At 38.7% G+C, this 17,465-nt stretch overlaps 1 protein-coding gene across 2 annotated transcripts in view; it reads right to left on the bottom strand.

Moving 5' to 3' along the window:
* Positions 1-523: 523 nt before the first annotated feature.
* The window catches only part of GCC2 (GRIP and coiled-coil domain containing 2), a 63,304-nt gene continuing 46,362 nt past the window's right edge, over positions 524-17,465 (bottom strand). The window contains exons 20-24 of one of the 2 annotated variants that reach the window (XM_027621941.2): positions 15,832-16,026; positions 14,731-14,870; positions 12,769-12,970; positions 2,082-2,196; positions 524-1,985 (exon numbers count right to left, since the gene is read on the bottom strand). In XM_027621941.2, coding sequence (XP_027477742.2) covers positions 2,126-2,196; positions 12,769-12,970; positions 14,731-14,870; positions 15,832-16,026 — 608 coding nt within the window. In that variant the 3' untranslated portion in view covers positions 524-1,985; positions 2,082-2,125. Of the gene's footprint in view, positions 2,197-12,768; positions 12,971-14,730; positions 14,871-15,831; positions 16,027-17,465 lie in introns of both variants that reach the window. The other variant, XM_027621940.2, reaches the window with a different exon arrangement.

The following is a 17,465-nucleotide window of genomic DNA, read 5'->3' as shown; positions in this document are numbered from 1 at the left end:
ATGTAGGGCTCGATCCCATGACCCTGGGATCACGACCTGAGCTGAAGGCAGATGCTTAACGTCTGAGCCTGGACCCAGGCGCCCCTAATGCGGGGTTTAAAAAGAACACAAAACACTGCTTGCCTTTAGCAAGGCTTTGCTTTTAGTAAGCAGTTCAGTTACACTTCTCCCAGAGTTTGTTTAAAGAAATATAATTCTTGATCATACACTGTTTGGAGCATAAGCAAAACTCACTGTATACAAGAGATGTTTTACATAACAGAGGAGGGTGGAACTTGCGAGGTGCCCAAAGAAAGGCTGTGTGGCTCCCGGTTCCACTGGAAGGTAGATGTCAGATATGGAAGGCACCATGATCTACACATCACATACCAAAAGGTTAATCTATGTTCTCTCAAGTACCTGATACTCTAGGTCCCAACTGTCTAAAGACAGTAGTAAGGGGATGTGCAATGCCAGTTCATAGACTAACTCGAAAACTCCAAACAATGTCTAACAGAAAAAGAGTAGGCATAAAAATATGATATGCAGTTAAAACATATTTAATAGAAATATTAAAATAATCATTACATTTCCTCTTGCTGAAACCATGAAAGAATATCACTTTGTAATCAAAGTAATTTTTTTATCATGCAAAAAGGTATTTTTGTTATTACATTCATAAGTAGAGACTATATTTCAAAACAAGTTTACACAGACTTCAAAAAGGCCTAGACTTACAGTGAAAGTTACTTAAATACTATTACAGTTACATTGTATGCTGCTGGCATATGCATATTCACAGTTTATAAAGTAAAAAAAAAACACTAAACTTTTAAAGTCAGCTCTGAAATGGATGCATGTTCATTAATACATTCACTAGTTAGGTCTGTTCTTCTAAAATAGGAGGAAAGACAGATAATAGGAGATATTTTGTAAAGAACAAACTCAACATGTCAGCAGCAAATTTCAGTTAAATTAAATTGGAAATGAAACAAATGCTCTGAGTAACCAAAGTACAAAGTCAGTTCACCAGCCGAGAATGAAAATCAGAGTATAAATTGGAAGGCTTAAGGGAACTTTACAGAGCATATTGTGTGATTTTTTAACAAATATTAAAAATAGAATTCTCATATTTATGATTTAAGAACACAATTTTGACCTTGTCAATAAAATATATTCAGAGGCATCAAAGGCAGGTAACACCACAAGACCTGTGAAAATGTGACACTGACCTCGAAGGTGTCTTCCTGAAGTTCCTTGTGATGGGAGAGTGTAAGGAACGACATGTCTGCTGAACCATGGGAAGCATCACTTTCCTATTAGATACAATGCTGAATGACACAGTCAATGTTCTGATAAGTTTCTATTGGGGGAGATGGAAAGAATTCTCAAAACAGATTCATGGCTTAAAAGTAGATGAACCCTTTCAAGAGCCTGGAGAGACAGCACAGAATCACCCCAAGGTAATGAGCTGGTCCCCTATGTTCATGTTCTGTGTCACACCAGCCCACACTAGGGCTTCTGACAACATAATGAGTTTTGAGATAATATATTTTAGAGAAAAAAAGAACAGTCATTTAAAAGTTACTAAATAAAATGTTAAGTCTCATAATTAACTATACATATTTGTTTTATAATCCCTTAATAAACATGTCAACTTTATGAATAAAGCATTTTCCTTCATATTCTAATTACATTTGCTTTAACAATTTATAATAATAATCTATCTGCAAGTTTGCTCTTGCAATAAATAGTCTAGTAACATTATTTTCAAAACCTAAGTTCCAGTTGGGACTGTACCAAAATTTAACTTTGAAATTCACAGTACTGCGCAGAAACAGGCGGGTCCTGAGCTTCCACAGAAGGAGGGAGTGACTTTGTTCTTGGTGTTTTCATCTGGCAGCACGCTTGGGAGGTCACAGAGTCAAAGGACTGTGGGCTGGTATCAACACTTCAGGCTGCTGTACTTTTACTTCATACTTCAAGCGGAGACTTTTTAAATACATCTGACATACATATGTACAAATACATGTAGATGTGAATATATACACACACACTTTTGGACAAAAGAATGACAGCAATATACGTGAAACTTTTTTTACCAAATGGATTCTATTTGGTTAATAAATAATGTTTTCCTGTCAATCTATCGAAGTCCAGACCAACTATGTAGATAGGATGCCCATCCGGAGGAACGGGAAGCATTTTCTTCCTCACCTTTGGGGAGTTAAAAAAGAAAAAAAGTGCATTAATCTTCTCATAACATACTTTGACGTTACAAATCTGTTCTTGAACTTTCAGTATTTGTCTTTCTCCATTAGACAATTCCAAAATAAAGACCCCAGCACAACTAAATATTACTAACAATAAGGAACAATAAGGGGAATTTGTACATTCTTTTTATAACAGAAGCCTTTATGTAACTTAGAATTAAAACCCAAGAGTTGTGTGGTAAACCTCAAAACTAAACCAAGACAAACAAAAAACAACTGTTTTTAATCATTCTGAAATCAGGTATATGAGGTATAATTTACTTGTAGTACAATTCATCCTCTTTAGTTGTAGCACCACCATCCCCACCTTTTTGCCTTTTCTAGAAAGTCATATGAATTGGATCGCATCGTGTATCTTTTGAATGTGGTTCCTTCCACTTAGCAGGATGCATCTGAGAATTGTCCATGATCCTGTGGGTATTGGTAGTTCATTCCTTTTTACTGCTGAGTAGGACTCCCCTGTGTGGCTGTACCAGTTTGTTTTATTCATTTACCAGTGAAGGATATCTGCATTGTTTCTAGTTTTTTTCCAATTTAAAATAAACCTGCTCTAAACATTTATGTATGGGTTTCTAATGTTAAAAAATTTATTGAGAAATAATCTACATGAGATTCACCCTTTTAAAGTGTATAATTCAGTGGTTAGGTTTGTGCATTTTTTGTGTGTGAATATAGGCTTTCATTTCACTTGGATAGATACCTCAGAGTGGGACTGTTGTTGTATAATGAGTATATTTAACTTTATAAAATAATGCCAAACTTTTCTAAGGCGGTTGTATCATTTTGTATTGTGTTCCAGTTTCTCTTTTTATCTTTTTTAAGATCAACACAAACAAATCCTGTCTTAAAATTCAGAAAAATTCTGGGCTTCCAAGAAAATTTCTGACAAGGCTTCCTTTACTGTTTTCTTACTATGATTTGTACATTAATATACATGATTTGAAAGTTTTACAACCTTAAAAAAAGGTGAACATCTCTTCTCATTACATGTCCTTTCCCTCCTTCCCCCCTCAGATATGACCACTATTAAATTCAGTATGCTCCCTTCCAGACACCCTTCTGTGTTGTCAAACACACGTATGTATCACAAATGATCTCAGGCAAAGAAGCATTTCCAAAATTTTACATAGAGGACTTTCTATAGTTTATAAGCCGTTTTCACTTCTTTTTCTGTTCATTGGTTTTATCCATGTATTAGTTACAAACTGCTGTGTAACAAATCACTGCAAACTTATTAGCTAAACAGTACACATTATATCAGTTTCCATGGGTCAGGAGACCAGGTAGGGAGGGCTTAGCCAGATTCTCAGGGTCTTTCACAAGGCTGCAATCAAGCTGTTGGCCAGGAATGGGTCTCATCTGAAGGACTGACTAGAGAAGGATCTGCTTCCAAATGCATGTGGTAAATGGCAGAATTCAGTGACTCAAAGGCTGCTGGAGCCACAGCCTCAGTTCCTTGCCACAGGGTTGGTTTTTTTGTTAATTAAGATTTTATTTATTTATTTGAGAAAGAGAAAGAGCACATTAGTGAGGGGGAGTGGCATCGGGAGAGGGAGAAGTAGACTCTCCACTGAGCAGGGAACCTGATGCAAGGCTTGATCCCAGGACCCCAAGATCATGACCTGAGCTGAAGGCAGATGCTTAACCTACTGAGCCACCCAGGCATCCCCAAATGGCCTCTTTAATGTCAGCTTGCAAGTGGAGAAGACAGAGAGTCTGCTAATGAGACAGAAGTCACAAGCTAACCTAACCATGGAAGTGACACCCTGTCACCTTTGCTGTGTTCTATTGGTTATAAACAAGTCACTAGGCCAGTCTAATGGCCATTCAAGGGGAGAGAGTTACATAAAGACATGAATGCCTAGAGGACACCACGGTGGCAGAAGATTTTTTAGAAGTCAGTCTTCCCACAGTGCAATTGCTGGGTCATAGGGTAGCTCTATTTTTAATTTTCTGAGGAACCTCCACACTGTTTTCCACAGTGGCTGCACCAACTTGCATTCCCACCAAGAGTGTAAGAGGGTTCCCCTTTCTCCACAACCTCTCTAAAATTTGTTGTTTCTTGCCTTGTCAATTTTTGCCATGCTAACTGGTGTAAGGTGGTATCTCAATGTGGTTTCGATTTGAATTTCCCTGGTGGCTAATGATGATGAACATTTCTTCATGTGTCTGTTAGTCATTTGTATTCTTCTTTTGAAAAGTGTCTGTTCATGTCTTCTGCCCATTTTTTGACTTATTTGTTTTTTGGGTGTTGAGTTTGAGAAGTTCTTTATAATCTTGGAAATCTGCGCTTTGTCTGTAGTGTCATTTGCAAATATCTTCTCCCATTCTGTGGGTTGCCTCTTTGTTTTGTTGACTGTTTCCTTTGCTGTGCAGAAGTTTTATCTTGATGAAATCCCAAAAGTTCATTTTTGCTTTTGTTTCACTAGCTCTGGAGATGTATCTTGAAAGAAACTGCTGTGGCTGATGTCAAAAAGGTTACTGCCTATGTTCTCCTCTAGGATTTTGATGGATTCCTGTCTTACATTGAGGTCTTTCATCCATTTTGAGTTTATCTTTGTGTATGGTGTTAGAGAATGGTCGAGCTTCATTCTTCTGCATGTGGCTGTCCAATTTTCCCATCACCATTTATTGAAGAGAATGTCTTTTTTTCCATTGCATATTTTTTCCTGCTTTGTCGAAGATTATTTGACCATAGAGTTGAGGGTCCATATCTGGGCTCTCTATTCTGTTCCATTGGTCTATATGTCTGTTTTTGTGCCAGTACCATGCTGTCTTGGTGATCACTGCTTTGTAATATAGCTTGAAATCGGGCAACCTGATGCCCCCAGCTTTTTCTTTTTCAACATTTCCTTGGCGATTTGGGATCATTTCTATTCCATACAAATTTTAGGATTGTTTGTTCTAGCACTTTGAAAAATGTCATTGGAATTTTTATTGGGATGGCATTGAAGGTATAGATTGCTCTGGGTAGCATAGACATTTTAACAATGTTTATTCTTCCGATCCATGAGCATGGAATGTTTTTCCATCTTTTTGTGTCTTCTTCAATTTCTTTCATGAGTGTTCTGAAGTTCCTAGAGTATAGATCGTTTACCTCTTGGGTGAGGTTTATTCTGAGGTATCTTATAGTTTTTGGTGCTATTGTAAATGGAATTGATTCCCTAATTTCTCTTTCTACAGTTGCATTGTTAGTGTGTAAGAAAGCAACTGATTTCTGTGCATTGATTTTTGTATCCTGCCACATTACTAAATTGCTGTATGAGTTCTAGTAATTTGGGGGTGGAGTCTTTTGAGTTTTCCACATAAAATATGTCATTTGTGAAAAGAGAGAGTTTGACTTCTTTGTCAATTTGAATACCTTTTCTTTTTGTTGTCTGATTGCTGAGGCTAGTACTTCTAGTACTATGTTGAACAATAGTGGCGAGAGTGGGCATCCTTGACGTGTTCCTAATCTTAAGGGAAAGGCTCTCAGCTTTTCCCCATTGAGGATGATATTTGTTGTGGGGTTTTCATAGATGGATTTTATGAATTTGAGGAATGTTCCCTCTATCCCTATCCTCTGAAGAGTTTTAATCAGGAAAGGATGCTGTATTTTGTCATATGCTTTTTCTGCATCAATTGAAAGGACCATATGGTTCTTCTCTTTCCTCTTATTAATGTGTTCTATCACACTGATTGATTGGCAAATGTTGAACCACCCTTGCATCCCAGGGATAAATTCCACTTGGTCTTGGTGGATGATCCTTTTAATGTATTGTTGGATCCTATTAGCTAGGATCTTATTGAGAATTTTGGAATCCATATTCATCAGGGATATTGGTCTGAAATTCTCCTTTTTAATGGGGTCTTTGCCTGGTTTGGGGATTAAGGTAATGCTGGCCTCATAGAATGAGTCTGGAAGCTTTCCTTCTGCTTCTATTTTTTGAAACAGCTTCAGGAGAATAGGTATTATTTCTTCTTTGAATGTTCGGTAGAATTCCCCAGGGAATACTCAGGCCCTGGACTCTTGTTTTTTGGGAGGTTTTTGATCACAGCTTCAATCTCGTTACTGGTTATTGGCCTGTTCAGCTTGTCAATTTCTTCCTGTTTCAGTCTTGGGAGTTTATAGGTTTCCAGGAAGACATCCATTTCATCCAGATTGCTCAGTTTATTGCCATAGAATTGTTGATAATAATTTCTAATAATTATTTCTATTTCCTTGGTGTTAGTTGTGATCTCTTCCCTTTCATTCATAATTTTATTAATTTGGGTCCTTTCTCTTTTCTTTTGGATATGCGTGGCCACAGTTTATCGATCTTATTCTTTCAAAGAACCAGCTTCTAGTTTTGTTGATCTGATCTGTGTTTCTGGTTTGTAATTCATTGATTTCTGCTCTGATCTTAATTATTTCTCTTCTAACACGTGGCTTAGGCATCGTTTGTTGCTTTTTCTCTAGTTTTTTAAGGTGTAGAGTTAGTTGGTGAATTCGGGATTTTTCTATTTTGTTGAGTGAGGCTTGGATGGCTATGTATTTCCCCCTTAGGACCACCTTTGCAGTATCCCATAGGTTTGGACCGATGTATTTTTGTTCTCATTGGTTTCCATGAATTGTTTAAGTTCTTTGATTTCCTGGTTGACCCAAACATTCTTGAGCAGAGTGGTCTTTAATTCCAAGTATTTGAATTGCTTCCAAATTTTTCTTGTGATTGAGTTCCAGTTTTAAAGCATTATGGTCTGAGAATATGCAGGGAATAATCTCAATCTTTTGGTATCGGTAGAGACCTGATTTGTGACCCAGTATGTGGTCTATTCTGGAGAAAGTTCCATGTGCACTCCAGAAGAATGAGTATTCTATTGTTTTAGGGTGGAATGTTCTGTATATATCTATGAGGTCCATCTGGTCCAGTGTGTCAGTCAAAGCTCTTGTTTCTTTGTTGATTTTCTACTTAGATGATCTATTGCTGAGAGTGCAGTGTTAAGATCTCCTACAATTGACGTATTATAATCAATATGACTCTTTATTTTAGTTAACAGTTGGCTTATGTAGATGGCTGCTCCCAGGTTGGGGCATAGATATTTACAATTGTTAGATCTTTTGTTGGATGGACCCTTTAAGAATGATAGAGTGTCCTTCTGTGTCTCTAAATACAGTCTTTAGGTTAAAATCTAATTTGTCTGATAAAAGAATTGCTACCTCAGCTTTCTTTTGAGGTCTGCTGGCATGGAAGATGTATCTCCATCCATTCACTTTCAGTCTGGATGTATCTTTAGGTTCAAAATGAGCCTCTTGTAGACGGCATATGGATGGGTCCTGTCTTTTTATTCAATCTGCAACCCTGTGCCATTTTATGGGAGCACTTAGGCTATTCACATTGAGAGTGATTATTGAAAGATACAAATTTATTGTCATCCTGTTGCCTGTGAAGTCCTTGTTTCTATAGATCGTCTTTGTAAATTTCTGTTCTATATCACTCTTGCAGTCTTTCTGCTTTTATAGAACCCTCCTTAATATTTCTTGCAGGGCCAGCTTAGTGGTCACATACTCTTTCAGTTTCTGCCAGTCTTGGAAACTCCGCATCTCTCCATCCATTCTAAATGACAAGTCTTGCTGGACAAAGTATTCTTGGCTGCATGTTCCTCTCGTTTAGTACCCTGAATTTGTTTTGCCAGCCCTTTCTGGCTTGCCAGGTCTCTGTGGATAGGTCTGACGTTATTCTGATGTTCCTCCCTCTGTACATAAGGAATCTCTTCCCCCTAACTGCCCTTAAGATGGTTTCCTTGGTTCTAAGATTTGCGAGTTTTACTATTACATGCTGGGGTGTTGGCCTGTTTTCCTTGATCTTGGGAGGGGTCCTCTCTGCCTCTAGGACACAAATGTTTGTTTCATTCCCCAAATTAGGGAAGTCCTCAGCTACGATTTTCTCAAATATATCTTCTAGTCCCCTCTTTCTCTCCACCCCCTGAGGGATCCCAATAATTCTGCCATTGTAAAGTTTCATGGTGTCACTTATTTCTCTGATTCTGTTTTCATGGATTTTGAGTTGTTTCTCCCTGGCTTCCTCTTTTTCCTTCTTTTCTATTAATTGGTCTTCTAGATCACTAATTTGTTCTTCTGCCTCGCTTACCCACAGCTGTTAGATTATCCAGATTAGACTGGATCTCATTGATAACATTTTTAAGTTCTGCCAATTCAGCTCATTTCTGTCCTTGGAGACTCTATGTTGCCATTAATCGATTTCTCCATTCTAGTATTCTCTTCACAACTGCTACCCTGAATTCCATTTCTGACATCTTGGTTATATCTGTATCCATTTGTAAATCTGTGGCAGAAGTCACAGTCTCGAACCATGAGAGATGATGGACTCCGAAAAACAAACTGAGGGTTCTAGAGGGAAGGGGGTGGGAGGATGGGTTAGCCTGGTGATGGGTATTAAAGAGGGCACGTTCTGCATGGAGCACTGAGTGTTATATGCAAACAATGAATCATGGAAAAGTACACCAAAAACTAATGATGTAATGTATGGTGATTAACCTAACATAAAAAAAAAAAAGAATTCACAGTCTCTGAGTCTTTCCTATTTTGGGGGTTCTTCCTCCTAGTCATTCTGTTCATGGGTAGTTGAGGGAATGTACAGAGTCTGAATTATTGACCACAATCCAAGCAAGATGCACCTGGTTTATAGGGACCTTAGGGTTATTGGCCTCTTGTTCTCCCAGCCTGTCTTCTGGGGGAGAGGCCTGCTGCATTGTTACTCCAACAACCCTGTTTGGGCAGAGTTGCCCTGCCCCCAGTGGGGGGGGGGAAATGGGTTCAGTGAAAACCATATTTTTTGGGATTTTGTTCTCTGGCGGCTTTCCCTGGTGGCTTTCCGCGTCTCTTTTGAGAGTCAGAGCAGAGATCGTTTCCCACCCTCTGCCTCAGAGCAGAGAGATCACAGTCTGTTCTTCAGTGAGCTCTCCAGGCCACAGTATCCCCATTTCTGTCTGTGCTGGTATAAATTGCAGCGTCCTGGGTTATGTGCCCCGCAGCAGGGCTCCCAGTCCTCACCTCCTTCGGGGCATAGGGGCACGTCTCTGCCCTTTGTGCTTCTAAAACTGCCAGCCGCCCCAGTTCACACGTGCGGCCCTGCCGCTCCAGGTTTCAGTCCTAGGGGCTGCCCTAAAGTCCTTTCCTCGCCACTACTGGTCTGTGAGTCTGTGCCCTGTCCCCAGCATAGGAGGAGGCTTTCAAGAACTGGTGGTGCAGGATCCCGACAGATCCCTCTCCCTTCCGTTTATCTTCCGATATCTGCCTGCAGAATCACGACTCCCCGCTTCATACCTCAAAACCAACTGCCTGCGATATTCTGTTTGTAGAGATCCAGATATAGCTTCTTACATCTCAGGCTGATTTTGTGGGTGTTCAGAGTGGTCTGGTAGATATCCAGCTCAATTCCGGGGACCAGTTGGAATAGGGCCCCTACTCCTCCGCCATCTTTTCAAACTCCAGCAATGGGTCTTCTTTTGACGACTTTTCTCTGTCCTTTTTGGTGCGCAGTTTCACTTTTATGTGAAGAGGTAGACTTCCTTTTATTTATTCTACTTGAAATTGTATGGAGATTTTTCAAATGTGTGAATTGACGTCCTTCAGCAGCTCTGAAAAATTTTCATTCTCTTCAAATACTGTCTCTACCTCATTCTTTCCTCTCCTCTCCTTCTAGAACTTCAATTAGTAAATATATGTTGGTTGTCTTCATTCTATCCTTTATTTCTATTACCCAATCTTTCAGTTTTTTCTTCCACTGTTTTGTTTCTCTCTGCTGAATTCTAAATAATTCCTTCTGACCTACCTTTCAGTTCAATAGTTCTTGCTTAAGCCATATCTCTATCTGCTGCCAGACCATAACTATTTTTAATTTAATTTTTATAAATTTTCTTTTGTTTGTTCACGTAAATAAGAGATAAGAAGTGAATAACCTTTTGAAGGTATGTTAGTTTAAGTTTAATAACGGGGGGCGTCTTCCTATACGTTTATAGGACTTAGCAAAAAACCTGTCTTAGAGTTCTGGGTTTCTAATGAACTTCTTATATGTCTCCTATGCGATGATCAATAACATCTGTGTTACTAGAACACTTAGGTTAGTCTGTTTGAGATCTTTTAATCAATGTATCCTCAACTTACAGGAGCCACTTGAGTGTTAGTAACATCTACATTACATTAAACATGCTGGGCTTTTAGAAGGATTATTAGATATGCTAAATATTTTGAGATCATTATCACTGAAGTATGTTTTAATTTAAAAATACACATATTCTTCCTAAAGTCCTGATTAACTTTACAATGAGAAAAACAGTTTTAGCTTTGGTAAAATAAACAAAAAGTAATATATAAAAGCAAATTTGTGATTTAGGATAAGTACATACCAAAAAATGTACATGATGTATTCTTATTTTGGATCTTGTGACAAAAATACTATTGCAGCTAAGGTAATGTACCCTACAATTAGCAGACCTGAGATTACTATCAGTATTGAGAACCTTCCTCCCTCATTATTACACAGATGTATAAGAAAACAGTTTCAAAGAAAAAAATCAGCACTACTATGAAGTATTTCTGAAAAACCAAACCAAAAACAACAACAACAAAAAACCCCAAAACCACAGCCAAATCATCAGTCCTCTAGATCAGGGGTTCTTGAGGTATGGTCACCAGACCAAGTAAACTTGTTAAAACTGCAAACTCTTGGGTCCCACCCTAAATTTACTGAACCAGAAACTTCGGGGGGGTGGCTAGCAATCTGAATTTAATCATCTCAGCAGATAATTCTGACACCTGTTCCATTTTAAGGACCACTCTCCAGCGTTATCAGTTTAGTCCAGATTTTAGGATGTTAAAGAGCACCAGCATGGGGCGCTTGGGTGGCTCAGCTGGTTAAGTGTCTGACTTTGGCTCAGGTCATGATCTCAGGGTTCTGGGATTGACTCCTGCAGGGAGTCTGCTTGTCCCTTTCCCTCTGCCCCTCCCCGTGCTCATGCGCACGCATTCTCTCTCTCCCTCTCTCAAATAAATAAAATCTTAAAAAAAAAATAGCACCAACATAATGGGATAAGCCAGTCAAAAGTGGGACAACTAGACATTTTGGGCCTACTGATGTGATGTCTCAGAAAGTACAGAACACTACCTATGAGGGATTTTTATCTCCCACCCCGTCCAATTACACCTGGATCTAATCAAAGATCTGACTTCCTATTTATAGGCAACAATGGAACAACTTAAATGCTATCTCAAAGTGCCAAATCCAGAACTGAGCTTCTGTAGGACAAATGACCAGTTTCTTCAACTAATAACTGACATATTACCAAAAGGAACATGGAAATGCTATAGATAACAAAAACAAAACAGAGCTTAAGGGATATCAACCGAATGCAATGTGTGAGCCCTATTAAGATGCTGTATAAAGACATCTGCAATAATAGGAACAGTGGGCACGAACTGGGTGTAGATGGCAGAGGAGTCTGATACACAGTGAAGTGTTTGCTGGGGAAATCATGATGTGTAGGATCTGCTTTAAAATCTCTAGCCTTGGGGCACCTGGGTGGCCCAGTCGGTTAAGTGTCTGCCTTCAGCTCAGGTCATGATTCCAGGGTGCTGGGATTGAGCTCCTCCACCTTGGGCTCCCTCTCCCTCTGCCTGAAGCTCCCTCTGCTTGTGCTCTCTCTCCCTCTCTCTGTCAAATAAATAAATAAAATCATTAAAAAAAAAATCTCTAGCTCTTGCTATTCCCCTCTCAAAAGAAGTCTGACCATGAAAATTGTTAAAGATGAGTGAGAGCTACAGGGACATGACATCATTCTGCCTGTATTTGCTTGAAAAGGTCACTAATAAAAACATTTTAAACTAACAAAAATGAAACCATGATCCTTAAGTATATCCTTAAGATGCAGTCTGAAATCAGGTAACTACAGCAGTTGTATGCAAATCATTTTAAAGGGGTTTATGAAATCACAGTGTTAAATCTATTTGCCACAAAAATCTAAGCTCCAAATACAGGACAGCTTTAAAACTGTGTCTGCCTTGAGAAATGGGACTGTTGGGTACGCTGTGTACCAACTGTTGGGCCATATGACTCTGCTGACTCTAGACTATTTGGTGGGTGGAAGGGCTGAGGGTGAACCGGGGGGGGGGGGGGAATTGGAAAGAATAAGCTAATACATGTTAAAAAATTATGATATAAAATAAAACCACATTCTTTGATAAAATTCAATGCTAGAACTACATGTCTAATTTTCAAAGATCTAACTAAACACTGCATTGTATTTTGCTGCATCTTAAAATTATATTATGTACTATAATTGCCCTAACGTGTTAAAACCTTAGCTTTTCAAATCTAGTCACAGGTTACACATATGACAGAACTGACCCAAATGAACAAAATTTAAATGTTTTAAGTACAGTGTCACGAAAAAGATTGTAAGCACACACAAAGTCTCAACCACAAGGCCAACATTTAGTGTAAGTTATGCAACAGGAGTTTTAATACTTTCCTTCACCTACCTTGAGCAATTGCAGTCAGTTTTCCCTTTTCTTCAGGGCTGAGCTGCAACATTGTATCTATAACAGGAAGGAGCCTCTCTTTCTCACTACCTGGTTTCAGGAAAATGAATTGTAGCAAGACATTCTTTAAGTATTCCAGGTTAGCTACAGACTTTTCTCGTTCCTGATTTCTTTCCAATCTTCTTATTTCACTTTTGAGGAGCTGATGTTGGAGAAATGAGTTAAAAATGAGTTTTAGGAGCTTCAGGTTAAACGTGGCCGACTGAACCCATGTATTCTTCTTCTCTTCCCCCTGAAATGGCCCCAAAAATAACTATAACAGAGAGATTAGGAGAGAAGAAAAAAAGATGAGAAATACCAAGAAATTGCTACAAGATGGGAAGCAGATAAAGTGGAAGAGACTCAGCCCAGTGGCTCACCCAGTACCACTGACGAGACAACAGAACGGATCCTTCAGAAACATCAAGAAGTTTCTGCCTCAAAGTACAGAGGAGCATGGGAACTGGGGTCGAAAACTGAGGACTGATGTCAAGTCCTCAGTTTTGGTTGGTACCATGATGTTCCCTTCACCTCCTATTCTCTACAGAAAGTAAACTAGTGGGCTCAGGGCCGTGGGATAAGGCACACTGTAGAGGGCAAGCAGAGCTTGAAACCAGGGCCTAAAGTAAACATCTACATCCACCACCGACCCCTTCCCTGCCCTGCTCACAGACTGTAGGTAGTTACAGTGTCCCCTGGGAAGTTGTATTTACATGATGAACAATGGCTGTTTTGTTCACCAAAACAAAAGCCAAGTCTACGACAGAGTGAAAATTCAGGAATGTAAGACAATCTAAAATACTACCAGAAAAATGGGGAGACAGATGATATGCAAAAGATGGTAGAATGCTAAAGTCTTAGAGGAAGATTTCTGAGTTGAAACAAACAAAAATAGTTATATTTCATCATTTTAAGTTAGTTCAGAAAAGTTAGCCAACTCTGTCCTAAAACCTACAGTCATTTTAAAAAAGTGAAAATAAGGTCTAAGAAATCATTCAAGAATGTAAATTTGTGGAAATAGAGCATTTGAATAATCACTTAGTTCACTGGGCTAGTTAGCAATTTGTTAGATGTGATAATGTTTTGAATATGTAGGAAAATGCTATTTTATACAGATGTATACAAAAATATTTAGACGTGGAATGTCATAATATATATAATTTGCTATGAGTAACTGAGTAACTCAGCATTAAAAAATTAATTTAACAAGGATAGCTGAGGCCCTGCACAGAGAGAGGGCAGTCTATTTGGAGAAGCATGTAGAGGGCAGAAGTATGTGCTTTCTGGACAGACATGAGCTGGAATGTTGCTCCACCATTTATCAGCTTCAATCATTCTCTCACCAGTGATTATGAGGATTAAATACAATGATATAATGTAAAGCCCAGGGCCTGGCTCACAAGAACTGCTCGGTAAGTCATAGGACTATATTTGGAGAAGTGACTTAGCAGTGAGCCAGGGTAGATTGTATAACCCTCAACTGCTCCACATTTTACCTGTTGCCACACGTTTCTAGTGTCACCTTAAAACATGAAAGTTTCCTATGCTACTTTACTATCTCCACCCACAATCTGTGATAAGAAGTTTAGTGCCATAAACATGATCTGAATGAGAAGCATCCACAGTTTATCTTTAGAACATAAGGGCCCATACCCATTTGAGTTTTCCATAAGCATATGTGGAATAATCACTTATGAATCTACCCTAATCCATTTCTAAATCTATCATAGTTTCTTAGAAAAAATAGGAATTTAGTCTTTATATAATATATATCAAAGCAATTAATATTTCTCATTTTCAGGAATGTAATATTATAAAGAATCAAGATGTGATGGATGTGTCTCATCTGGAGAGTGCGGGGGAGGGGGTCAAGAAAACCAACCTGTTGCAGAGTATTTTCTGGGTGACAGTATTTGACCTTACCTTAATTTGCTCCATAAGGATTGCATTGGTTGCTTCTGTTTCCCGAAGCAGGCCGTTTAAGTGATCGGCACTTTTTGTGGTGGAACTGAGCTTTTGAACCAATTCTTCTTTGGTAAATTCAGCATGCCATAGAGGAGGCTCTGCAAGATGTTGTTCCAGTAATTAATTTTCAAAATCAGAGATTACAGATGAAGATTCTAAGTAAGAAATATACCTAAACACAGATATTTTACTCTGCGATATTACTTAGGCCCACTCTCTGGCATTCTTCTATTCAACGTATCCCAGTTGGTAGGTTACATGTTGAACGTAACACAAATAAGGCAGAATCTCTGTTGTAAAGCATATAATCTAGTTGAATTCAAGCTCTATGAGTGCCAATTCTTGAATTTGTTTGTCCTGTGTTTCTAGACTATTCTAACAGTTTCCCCACTCACACTCCTCTATGTCCCAAGAGTTTATGTTTTACTTATAAACAAGGGGAGTAATAACATTTCTATCATGGATGCTTGTAAGAATATTAGATGAGGTGGGCATCATTCAAATTTTATAGATGAGGGAAAAGGCTCAGAGTTGGCAAGTAATTTGGCAAAAAACACAAAGCCAGATGTAATTCTGGAGTCTGCTGCCATACCTGGCAGGATCGCAGTTTCCATCCACACCACGATTAGTGACCACAGACACAAACAGTCCTTACTCTAGATCCTGGAACTTCAGGAAGAGAACAGAGTCCCCCTGAATTGTGAACATTCATGACAGGTAAGACTAACATATACTGAAGCTTTACTATATTTAATAAATTCAGCACTACTACTTCACTCAGAATAAACGAAAGCTGTCAACTTTTTAGAAGGGTGAAAAGAATAGTTCATCCTACTTTCTGATACCACTACAGGACTTCCAACCATCTATTTCTGGCTCAAGCTTGGGGCAGAACTAGCATTTTATTTTAAAAAACTCAACTGTTTCATTCTGCAGGAGAGTTTTCCATTTGGAGTGGAACACTGAAGGAAATTTTCTTAGAGTAGCTCAAAAAAGCATGTATAACTTAGAGTTAGTATTTATTAGACAAGATAGTAGAGCTAAATAGGAAAAACATACCCAGTTTAGTTTCGGGAGAATTAAGCAGCTGCTCTAAAGACTGTGTGTGAGTGCCGGAGGAAGATACAGACTCTGTGTCAGTTGTCTCCATTCCTTCTCCCTCCTCCCGGGTAATGGCATACATGTCCAGAACGGGAAGATCTGTGCTTCTCCTTTCTCGAAGGTTCTTCAAAGGTTGGTGAGAAGCAGCTGGGCCTATTATATTTTTTTTTTAAAAAGTTGAGATTGTTCAAAATCATGGATTCTGCATTCACAGAGGTACACAATGAAATTAAAGTGATCATAGGAATGTCAAATGGTATGAGAGGGAATTTCAATAACTAGAAGACAAATGGTGCATAAAGAATTTCTAAGACTGCTCTAAAAATTTAGTTATTGACTTTAACCGTTTAAGTAATTTCAACAGGAACTATAAATTATTTGCTACCACCTAGATAAGATCTACTATTAGATACAATAGAGAGGGCTATACTGTTGCAAAATACTGGCAGAAATTCTCAAACTAGACTCTGTTTTTGAGGATTAGGTATTTCAGATAGCTGCGTACTGACTCAATACGCCTGCTGAACTCTGCTGAGCAGATATTCATTACTACCTTACCCTTTCAACCTCTGTCAGGTCCTACCATCGCCACATCTTCAGTGTTCAGCCAAGAAAAACCTAGGACCCAGGGCAGGGAACTAATCTATTATACTCCCCCAGCTAGGCTTTCCTGCTTGCTGATAGTGAACACTTGCATAGAACTGTAAGAATTATAAGGCACTTTCAAACACATTACTTTATTAATCCTGAGAGACCTGAAGGTCAGAGAAATTAAATGACTTTGCCCAAGGCATCATAGCAGGGTCAGGGACCAGAATTCTAACCCATATCTAACTTCTAATTTCATTTACTTTCCATTCCATGAAGTTGTCTCATTTCTCTCAAACATTAGCCTCCAGCTGCCTTTGTTGAAGCACTTTCCAGGATTTCTGATATTGTGCCAACTGCTTATTCCACTGCTGATTCCTAGATCACAATCTCTCATATGACTGTGTTTCCCTGACTGATTACTTCCTTTGATGACTCTTGGCATAGGCTGAATTTCCTGAAGCTGGCTTCGGACCCTAATGAGTGACCCATTGCTGCCAATGTCCTGGTGACATTTTCCAAGGTAAATGCTATTAAGTATAAAGTTGATACTTAATGTTAAAATGTAACCTCATCTCAGCTGGCATATTCCCATCTCTTCCAGGGAGTAGAATGGAAGATACCAGGTGCAGCTGAACTAAATCTCCAACTAAGAAATTTTAAAGGGAAGAAGCTATATTGACCAATCAATCCTATAAGTTCAGTGGGGCTTGGGTGTTTCTAAGCCTCTCACTATAATATTCCTAATTACAAAATAATAGATATATTTGATGACTAACAATGGAGAACACCAAACAGATTCAGTGAATACTGGGATTTGGACACATGTCACGAGACTGCAGAGTATGTCTGAGTCAGAGAACAGGAAATAGCGTTACATGGAAGGTAAACAGATACATGAAAATCAGTACTGTAAGAGGTGATGTAGGCTGTTGTAAGTATAATCAAGAAGGGTTCAAATGGTTCAAATATCTTCTCAGTAAGCAAATCCAAAATTCCCTAAT

The sequence above is a fragment of the Zalophus californianus genome, chromosome 8 (genome assembly GCF_009762305.2).
Source record: "Zalophus californianus isolate mZalCal1 chromosome 8, mZalCal1.pri.v2, whole genome shotgun sequence".
Classification (NCBI taxonomy): Eukaryota; Metazoa; Chordata; class Mammalia; order Carnivora; family Otariidae; genus Zalophus; species Zalophus californianus.
The sequence above is the reverse complement of the archived record's forward strand: the minus strand, read 5'-3'. Positions and strand labels throughout refer to the sequence as shown.